General features: G+C 33.5%; 1 protein-coding gene across 1 annotated transcript; it reads right to left on the bottom strand.

The window, feature by feature from the left end:
• Positions 1 to 1,929: 1,929 nt before the first annotated feature.
• LOC112529666 (pyrophosphate-energized vacuolar membrane proton pump-like) lies at positions 1,930 to 2,313 on the bottom strand. Its single transcript, XM_025141004.1, has one exon. It carries the CDS (start codon positions 2,311 to 2,313, stop codon positions 1,930 to 1,932), a length of 384 nt encoding a protein of 127 aa, XP_024996772.1.
• Between the last annotated feature and the right edge of the window lie 8,598 nt (positions 2,314 to 10,911).

Here is a 10,911-nt window from a genome sequence, read left to right as displayed (position 1 = left end):
YCCATAGTCCTATAAAATAGTTTAAGTAACACTAAAAAGTGTCCTAATAGACTATAATATAGGACACTTTATGTTGTCACAAAATGTTTACATTTAGAAACAAATATGGGCGTCCCAAAAAATGTTTTTATAGGWMGAAATTCAATGTCCCAAAAAATGTTTTTATGAAACAAAATTTAATGTCCTATAAAATGAACTAAGTAATACTAAAAAGTGTCCTAATAGGCTATAATAATTAACACTAAAAGCGTCCTAAATGACTATAATACGAGACGCGTCATCCAATTATAAAATCCTTCAGTAATATTACATTTAGAAGCATACACGAAAGTTTTACGAATTGATTTGATAAAACAAAATTCAAAGTTGTACAAGTACTTATATGAGTACCAACTACCAAGTTATGTATCCACCACAAAGTTGTATCATGACAAAATTAAGTACTGAACAAGAATTACGCAAATACAAAAAATCTCTTGATAGAAATCCAAATTTTCCAGCTATAATTTACGAGACTCAAGCTCCATTAAACTAGCATAAAAATGTGATTGAAAGTCACCAACTCTCAAGAATTTTACAAGTATCCCAACAAAATAGTGTAACACTTGTTTTAAAAAGAAAAAAGTGAAGAAAGAAATACCAATGCGACCAATTTTCATGCCAGACCAAGCAAGAGCTCTTAGAGCAGACTGGGCTCCTGGACCAGGAGTCTTGGTCTTGTTACCTCCTGTAGCCCGCAACTTTATGTGAAGAGCATTAATCCCAAGCTCCTGTGCATGCCAATCAAACCAAAAACCTCAAACCAACATAGCAAAGAAACAGGAATCCCTAAATAATAATAGAAATCTTTCGGATATATATTATATATGTATGTATATATATATATATATATATGTAAAAATGGGAACAAAACCTTGCATCTCTGAGAAACATCTTGTGCAGCAAGCATAGCTGCATAGAGAGAGAGGATTCATCCCTGTTGGCCTTCACCTTCATCCCCCCTAGTGTAGCAACAGAGCATAAGTAGCAAAAGTAAATAGCACTTAAAGATATTGTCATTACATACAAATGCCAGATTACACACCTGTCAGTAATCTCATGATCATAATGTGCATATATCAGCTCACACCTCCACATCCTCCCAACTTTATGCCATCCTATGAAAGGATAATGTTTTATCATTTCAACAGTATATGATTTAATATAGGACAGAAACCATGAATTCATCAGTGGTTTAAGCATAGAAAGGTAAATTAAGGAAAGAATAGAAAAAAGAAAGAGCAGCAGGCCCATACCAGAAAGAGACAGGAACATAATTATGGTAGCAAAAGAAACCCATAACTATGATAATACCTCAAACACCGACGGGAACCCTGTCATACATGCTTTATTTTGTTGTTCACTGGCCTTACTGAGAGACTGCTCTGTCTTTTCAACATATACTGTTCAGTTTACACATTTGGATCCTTTACCTAAGTGCCAAACCATATATATGCAAAAATAGAAATTTCATCTACTTCCAGACTAAAAACATCACCCTAGCCTAAAAATTTGGTGTTTGTACTTTATACTTTATACCTAATTCTGTTATGATATCCTATTACCTTTTTCCTGATTCTATGTTGGACCAATGCTATATGCAACTTTATATTCACTGGCTTGCACCCTAATGCTTGTACAGACAGCTTGTAATTCTCCCAAATTATAAAATAACTTTATTTGTCTAAATTCGAATTATAAAAGTCCCTGTTTGWGTCTAGAAACTCAACACTCCTTACATACCTTATTATGTAACTTTTATTTGTTATATATAAGGGCAAACCATGACATGAAATGAATTAAATATATTTGAATGGAAATGATATGTTGAAGTAAAAGGCAAAATGGTACCTTTTTTTTATTAAATCAAACATATACAAATCTTGTGATTTAAAACCATWTGAGTGATGGTCCTGTTGTATCTTTCAATGGGTCTCCCACAGTATCACCTATCACTGCTGCCTTATGTGCTTCTGATCCCTTTGGTCCTAATGTCCTTGCAAAAATGATAATCGAAGTTACTAAAAAAATGGCATACAACACATGTACCTGGACACCTGAAACAAGTAAACCTGCAAGTACACCAGCAAGCGATTCCACTCCAAATAAGGTTCCCGCAACTAGAGGTGTGATCATAACTAAAGCACCAGGAGGGATCATCTCTTTTAGTGAAGCATCTATTGAAATCTTGACACATGTTGCATAATCAGGTTTTGTGGTTCCTTCCATGAACCCTGGAATGGTGTTGAACTGTCGCCAAACCTCTTCAACCATTTTCAATTCTAATCGCATTATATTGATACGAACTTGAAAAAGAGAATTAAAACATACACTTAGAAAGAGCAGCAACAGACTTGGTATCAAAGACGTTTTCCTGCTACATCGAAGATGTAGACATCATAACCAGACTACACATTGAATACGTTGCTTTTCTGCTACCTGTTATCTTTCTAGCCATAAGATTGACATCTTAACCAGACTCCATAGGAAATTTAGATGGAATGCACTATTGCTATTATCAAAAAACAGAAAGTTAGCAACGAATCAAAAAACAGAACCCAAAAGACAGGTACCACAGTAAAATTTGCGCAATAAAAAGCAAGAGGGTCGTTTAAGCAAGCATCGAATTAGTCTCCTAACCATCATACTTGTAGTTCTTTAGGTAACTCAACTATTATGCTTGTTAAAATGCCAATGGAAAACACAAGAATATGCAACAGTGAGCAATAGACAATTTCCAGTTTATCTTCCCATCACTATAGAAAACACATTTTGTGCCACCTATTCATAACACCAGACTGTTAAAAACACATAGTAGATGATATAGCAGAATTGGTGGTGGGTGCTGCTAAAAATAACGCAGAGTAGATGATATAGCAGAATTGGTTTTTTTCCAAAATAATTTGAGCAAAGTATTACGTGCTAAACACTATACATTTCTATTATATTGGCTGGGAGGCATCAACATACATTGACGTTTTCTGTGACCTGTCTAATACATATGACAGCCGAAACATCTCTTTACATCAATTAACTACAGTTTACAGTTTTATCCTACTTTGCTCATGTCTACCTTACCAATTACAACAAGAATCAAAGGATGGATATGCTATTTGATGTATTTAAAGTTCAAACTACTTCACAATTAATTTTTTCAAACAAATGGCAAAATCCCTTGATCCTTGGAGTTGTGTAGTTAGTTTTAACACATACATTATAAGGATGGTTTAAAATTGTATATGCAATCTGGAAACAGACAGAGTGAAACTCTAGTTAAAAACCAGGCAACGGTTCAAACAGGCAGTTCTTACTGCTTAAATATGCTAAACCACCATTTCAACAAGTGTGATAAAATGCTTCCATTTAAGAAACTTGGAAACTATCCAATAATAAACTAAAATTTATGTGAAACTTCCCCAAATTCTCTAATGAACGCATTCACTATTATGATGACTGGATAAGTATCATACCTTCAGCGGCAGCTACGATCTTCATATGATTCTTCGTAGATGGGTAGTCCAAAACAATGGCTCTGTCAAAAAGAAATCAAAATGGTAAGTGTTTCCCTTTCTGAGTCATAATTACTAAAAGTTCAAAGATGAAGAGCAAAAAATTAGGTTATGTGATTGGTTACAAAAGATTATCTAAACAAGTATTTTGTGGTGGAAAAAGTTATCTGCAGCAAAGAGCTTGACCAAGCTATACTACATTGCTTCTCTCAAAACAATCTCAATGTACATAACTAATACATGGGTAGAAACAACTACAAGTGGAGGTCAATATGTGTACATTAATTCCCTTTAGCTTTTCTACCTAACTGTTGATATTTCAAGCTATGACTGTTTGTAATGTAAATCCTAACATGACAGTTTGTTATGTAAATCCTAACAGCAGAACATCACCTAGCTCAACAGGTTATATGAGTAGGAATGAATTTCTTCTTTATGGAAAAAGCACCCCCCACACACAAAAGAATATTTATTATCTAATCAATCTATGGAAACTGCACTTAACTGTTGAAACAAAAATTGCAGATTTGGAGGAGCAACGAAGATTTGTGCAGTCATATCTTAGCTCAACAGGTTAGTGTATATACATATATCTTAAATATCATGGGTTTTCCTCTACTATCCATATCTGGTCAAAAAAGTTAAGCCTTGTTTTCACTGGTGATTTACTTTGCAATGAAGCATTTGAACAAGTCAAGTGTTTTTAAAATAATCAATGTTGCTGTCATGAAAACTTTGACATGGTATAAGTCAAACATCCTTATTTGTAACATCCATACAAGTCAGTTATTTGAACTATTTTTCTACCAAATTCACCATTTGCTTCCTGCATCATTCACAGGCACTTAACTGTTGAAACAAAAATTGCAAGTTATCTTACCATTTCCAATTTATCCATCAAGTAAGGTTCAAGTTACCTACACTACATAACCATGTACAAACTTAATGGACCAAACTAACAGTGTATCAAACATGTACCAGCATAGGGAATGTTTTATAAACTACTTGTCTTCAAATAAAAGATGATGGTTTGAAACACCCCACCTGCAATGAGTTCGTTCTCAACTGTCCTAACATAACTACTTGAGTTATAGAACTTGATCAACTAAATGTCGAATGTCAGATTAGATAATATGCTAGGGCATAATGCAGATTAGATAATATGCTAGGGCAGAATGCAAATTAGAGATCACAAGCTTCTGTTTCATTTGGAGGTGATGGTGATGGTGATTATTTGGAGGTGATGATTTGAATAAAGATTTTTACTTGTCAACCACAYTGTTTGAATAAAGACTTTGACTTGTCAACCAGCCTGTATGTACTTTATCTACACTACATTACAAAGCAAATTGTATGGTGGAGCTTCATGGTGATAAAACTAATGTGCATTACAGCTTAAATCCAATTTCTTGCTACTCATACATAAAATCAAGATCATCATTGGATTATAATGAATTAAAGCACGCAGGATAATAATGTTTGGATCCCTACTAAAATATGAGCAAAATTTTGAATCCAGCAATGCACGTCAAGAAAAGTGTACACAAAACCAGCTAATAGTTTTCGCCAACAGTGGATATCTGCAAATGTCTTAACAAAAGTGCATGGTTTTAGAGATGACTTAAACAGGGATACACACACACACAACACTCTGCATCATCATCTTCTCAATCCCAGATGGATAACAACAACAATCTAAGATTCAAGAAAGACATCAGCATAAATGGATCATCAAATTAGAGCTTTAATGATATTGAATTGCAAAGAAAGAAAAAGGTTGTCACCTATAAAGCTTATACAGTGAAAGGAAAAGTCAAAGGTTCCATTAAGAAGAGCTTTAGATGGAAATATAAGTATTCACAGATGGTTTATGGTTTGAGATCATGACCATCTCTGCTTTTTTTTCTTTTTTTTTAATTTTATTTTTAAATGGTGTACTGTTTGTTGAGGCTGCTACGGAATATGGCCATATAATTAACTTATCGTCTTTCTTTGGTTCTTGTTTATATTGATGGCAATAAACTGTAGGTTGTAGAAAGATAAACTATTGGCCAATGTTGCTATACTCCCAACAACCATATATATATTGATGGCAATAAACTGTAGGTTGTAGAAAGATAAATAATTGACCTAATGTGGCTTTTAGAATAATTTTTTGCACGATGAATCTCATGAAAACCAAGTTAGATCGAAAGGGTGACATGTGAGACACTGTCAAAAACATTTTAGAGAATTGAAACGAAGAAGTATATAACAATGTTACCTATAAGCAGAAGGTTTGTCGTCTGTTGTTCGTCGTCGTCGATCGATCGCAAACAGTGATGTTGTTCGTCGTCGTCGTCGATCGATCGCAAACAGTGATGTTGTTCGTCGTCGTCGATCGATCGCAAACAGTGATGTTGATCGTAGCTTCGTAGTTCGTAGGTACAGGGGATAAGCGTGATCGTAGTTCGTCCAAGGGAGTTTGAAGCCGTGAAGGAGAAATAGGTTTAATAAAATGGGTAAGTTAGGTTAATAAAATGGGCTAAGTTAAATCAGGCTTTTGACATATCGGCCTAGTTAAAAATATTTCTAAATATAATATGTTATTTATATCATTTTAAATTTTAATAGGACACTTAAAAGTGTCTTGTTAGCTTTTAAACATTAATACAACAATAAAAAATATCTTATTAACTTTTAAAATTAACATGACACTTAAAAATGTCTTATTAATTTCTAAATATTGTGACATTTTAAAATGACCTATTAGTCTTTAAAAGAATACGACACTTAAAAGTGTCCTATTAAACCATAAAAAAATATGACATTCAAAAGTGTCGTATTAGATTACATGATAGGACGTCAAGATATGTTAATAAGACATCAAAATTAAGAGTCATATATGATTAAATCAAATAGGACACGTAAACTAATGTGTCGTATTAGCCTTTTTAAAGGACGGTTTCCGAAAAGTGTCCCAAAAAAGTGTCATATAAACCTCTTTTTGTTGTAGTGGAACTATTTTATTATTAGGTATCTTTTCCTCAAAATTGTATCTATATTGGAATAAGTTTTTATGGTTTCGTTTGCCTTGTACCTATCGCTACTTTCTCACCCGTCTCCTTTGTAACTTTTGGTTTGCAAACCGGTGGTCTTTACAGAAACCTCTCTACCCTTTGAGGGTAGAGACATCTACTTCTTGACCCTATATTTATATGATGTATATCGGGTTCATTTGGTTTGGTTTGGTTTGGTTTTCAACTGCTATGCCTAAGTTATTTAGAATTCTTAATCATTTAAGGGTGCATTTGGTGTGTGAAATCATACGGGACATGACAAGATAAAAAATTGTGTCCAATGTTTGATGCAACATTAGAGTAGGATAGCACTACATGTGTGAAATCAACTTTCCGTATTCCAATCTTACATGGTGAACCGTAGCAAATGTCTAGATATATAAAAAAGTTTACTTCTCAAAATCTTTTTTTTTTATAACCTGGATATACAACCTGCTATGCAAGCCGACTAATCCCAGGACGACCACCTGCTTTGCAGATAGCCCGGAGTCACCGCATTGGAACCTCCGTGGCCACAAAGGGATTTTCATTTTTCATTGGATTTGAACCTGAGACTTCTCAAAATCTTCATAACATGCATAGTTATTTACCGAAGTAGTTGGTGTCTTGACGACTTGAGAAGTCATGTGGAACTCGCATTTGTAAAGTCGGAAAACTTTTGGTACATTGCATGCTGGGGATTTTACTGAAGCCGACCCACAAAGGTCCAAACTAGGTCAATAGGAAAAAGTTGGATCAAAAAACGATATATATGTGTATATATATATATACGGTTGGGTTCATGTGAGACCACTTTTTTACACTTGATACTTCACAGCAAAATGTTGTGAAGATTAAAAAAACGAATCTTCACAGCAAAAACACTGTGAAGGTTACCTTCATAGTGTTTTGCTGTAAAGTTTCAAGTGTAAAAAATGGTCTCACGAAAACAAGTTGGTCTCATGTGAACCCGACCGTATATATATTGAGTAAGTTATTTGTTAACCAATTTATGGTATTAACCTTGTAAACTCATCATAACCATTCATCTGGTGAATCAATGGATGACAATTATGACGACAATTTTGTAATAATTAATAGTATAATACATTATCATCTAAAATGAACATACATGAATAAATGTATTATTGAGTTTTTTTTTCATAAAGTTTGTAACTGTCTATTAATATTCATATGGACATTAATCTATTATCATTAATAGAAAAATCTCCATTATAATGAACATTAATATACACATGGGTATCTCCCTCTATATGAACATGAGTTTACTTATAGACAATGTTCATTAAATTTTATTGAACACATATGAACACCACATGGTTATGAACATAATCTTATGAACGCCTTATGGTTATGCACACATTCTTATGAATACCTTATGTTATGAACACATTCATATGAACACCTATGAACATCATTAAATACCATAAATGTAACTTACATATAAAAATTTGTAACATTTTATTAAATACCATAAAAGTAACTTCCACATAAAAATTACCTATTTGCCCTTCATCATTAAATCAAACGTTTGAAGTAACCTATAGTTCTCTACTGAAGAATTAATATTATTGGTCCAATAAGTTACCAAGTTAATACCATATTCTTGGTTGATAAAAGATCTTATCCCTAAATAATATAAATAAGAGCTGATTCTTTTGTTAACTCAATTATTGATGTTAACTATATGAACCAAATCCAATCTTAACCCTTAATCTTTGAAATCTATGGATTAAATCATGGCATATTTGTAATAAATGAAAGTTTGAATAAAAATAAACATTGGTGAACATTCTAGAACATCTATGAAAAATCTTATTGAATACCATATGGTTATGAAGACAATTTTATAAACGCCTTATGATTATAAACTCATTCTTATGAAGACCTATGAACACATATGAACACATTCTTATGAATACTTTATGGTTATGAACTTATTTTTTATGAACACCTATGAACATCATTAAATACCATAAAAATAAATCCACATAAAAAATATATATTTATTCTTCATTATTAAATTAAACATTTGAAATAACCTCTATATCTTGAAAAAAATACTCAGAAGATTTTCCAATTAATCAAAACCAATATAATAAAAATATAATTTAGTCATAAGTATATGATGGAGGCATTTTAGCTGACACATCCATAAGGGTTGATTTTTGGGCAGCCAAAATGGCATCTTTCCATTTGACAATCAAATAAAATTTATAAAATATCAAACATATTTAAATATTGTAATATACTCTTTTATGAGACATTTTTTTAAAATAATATCATATTTTAATACGAGTCATGAAAAACGTCAAAAATATATATGTAAATTTATTACAACACTTTACGTAGAATGTACTTTTGTTTGCTTTTATAAAACAGTAAATCAGAATAGTTTGACAATTATAACATTATATAAATTCAATTTTACAATAACGAGTTCAAGATAAAGCTAATGTTATAACCTAAGGTCGCTTACCAAATCATTGTCGGATAAGTGCTTAACAAGTAAGTAGGTATGGGAATGGGGAGGGGACCTCAATCCCCGTCCCCGTCTACTTATCTTTATCCCCGTCTCCGTCCCCATCCCCGTCGGGGAATATAATCACATTCCCATCCCCATCCCCATCCCCATCCCCATCCCCAACAGGGAAACGAAGATTTTTTTCCCTGTTTATACAAGTTATTTTAAATTAAATATGTGAGAGACCATACATGTTTAAATCTCAAACATTTTCAATAAACCTAAAACCAAAATGAATTTAGGTGGCGTTTGTTTTTTAAGAGGTGCTGAAGTCTGAAGTCTGAATTCACTTCTGAATTTTAAGAGGTGGTGCTGAAGTCTGGAATCTGAATCAGTCAGACTGTTTGTTTTTACGTCTGAAATCTGAATCAGTCAGGCTGTTTACTTTTACGTTTGAAGTCTGAGAGTTCCAGAAGATCGAAGAACACCAATCGAAGCTTGAATCGAGCTAAGGGACGAGACAAAAACAGAGGGCGAGAGCGGATGTATGAAGAACACCAGCTTCAATCGATGAATGGGACGAAAGAGATCGAGATGTATAAAGAAGCAGATCGAGAAGAAACCAAAGAGAGATCGAGAAGATTACCAAAACACCAGCTTGAATCTACGATGTATGAAGAACACCATCTTCAATCGATGAATGGGACGAGAGCGGATGAGAGCGACGTAAAGGAGGCGGATGAGAGCGACGTAAGGAGGCGGATAAACAAATAAGAGGTATTAAGAGCTAGAGTTACCACTTAAAAATTCAGAGGAAACCTTATGAATTCAGCTCTTAATTTGGGGAAAAAAACAAACGATCTGAAAGTCTATATGTCTTACCGATTCAGACATAAGAGGAAATTAAGAGGCAAATTTTAAAAAACAAACAGGCCCTTAATTTAATAGAAAAAAAACCCACAACATCATATAAGAACTAATAACCTAAAATCAAAAAAGTTCAATTAAATCCAAAAAAACAAAGTCATGTGTACCAAAAGATATTGAGTAATATAAAATCATATCGAGTAATATACAAAACTTATCGAGTAATTGTATTTTGACTTGACATCCAAAACTTACTGGTGGTCTTTACAGAAACCTCTCTACCATTTGAGGGTAGAGACATCTACTTCTAGACCCTATATCTATATGGTGTATACTGGGTTCGTTTGGTTTTGTTTGGTTTTCAACTACTATGCCTAAGTTACTTAGAATTCTTAATCATTTAAGGGTGCATTTGGTGTGTGAAATCAAACGAGACAGGACAAGATAAAAACTTTGTCCTATGTTCGGTGCAACATTGGAGTGGGACAAGACTACATGTGTGAAATCAATTGACCGTATTCCAAACTTACATACGTATGCAAAATTCCATGCATAGTTGTTTACCCAAGTAGTTGGTGTCTTGACGACTTGAGAAGCCATATGGAACTCGCATTTGTCAAGTCGGAAAACTTTTGGTACATTGCATGTCGGGGATTTTACTGAAGCCGACCCAGAAAGGTCCAAACTAGGTCAATAGGAAAAAGCCGGATCAACAAACGATATATATGTATGTATATATAGGCTTGGAATCATGTGAGATCAAGAGTTTTTCGTAAAACTCGTAAGACCAATTCTCAACCCTTGGATTAGATCTACAATCTCAACATTCATAATCACAAAATTGTCACGAGACTTCACAATAATCACAAAATTGCCACCGTGCAACTTTAGACCATTAGATCATAGCTTATAAAGTTGATCAATGAACATAAATTGGTCTTACGGGTCTCACGAAAAACCTTTGGTCTCACGT

Source organism: Cynara cardunculus, assembly GCF_001531365.2.
Source record: "Cynara cardunculus var. scolymus isolate 2C chromosome LG 16, CcrdV1, whole genome shotgun sequence".
NCBI lineage: Eukaryota > Viridiplantae > Streptophyta > Magnoliopsida > Asterales > Asteraceae > Cynara > Cynara cardunculus.
Note: the sequence above shows the minus strand (reverse complement) of the source record. Positions and strands in the feature narration are given on the sequence as shown.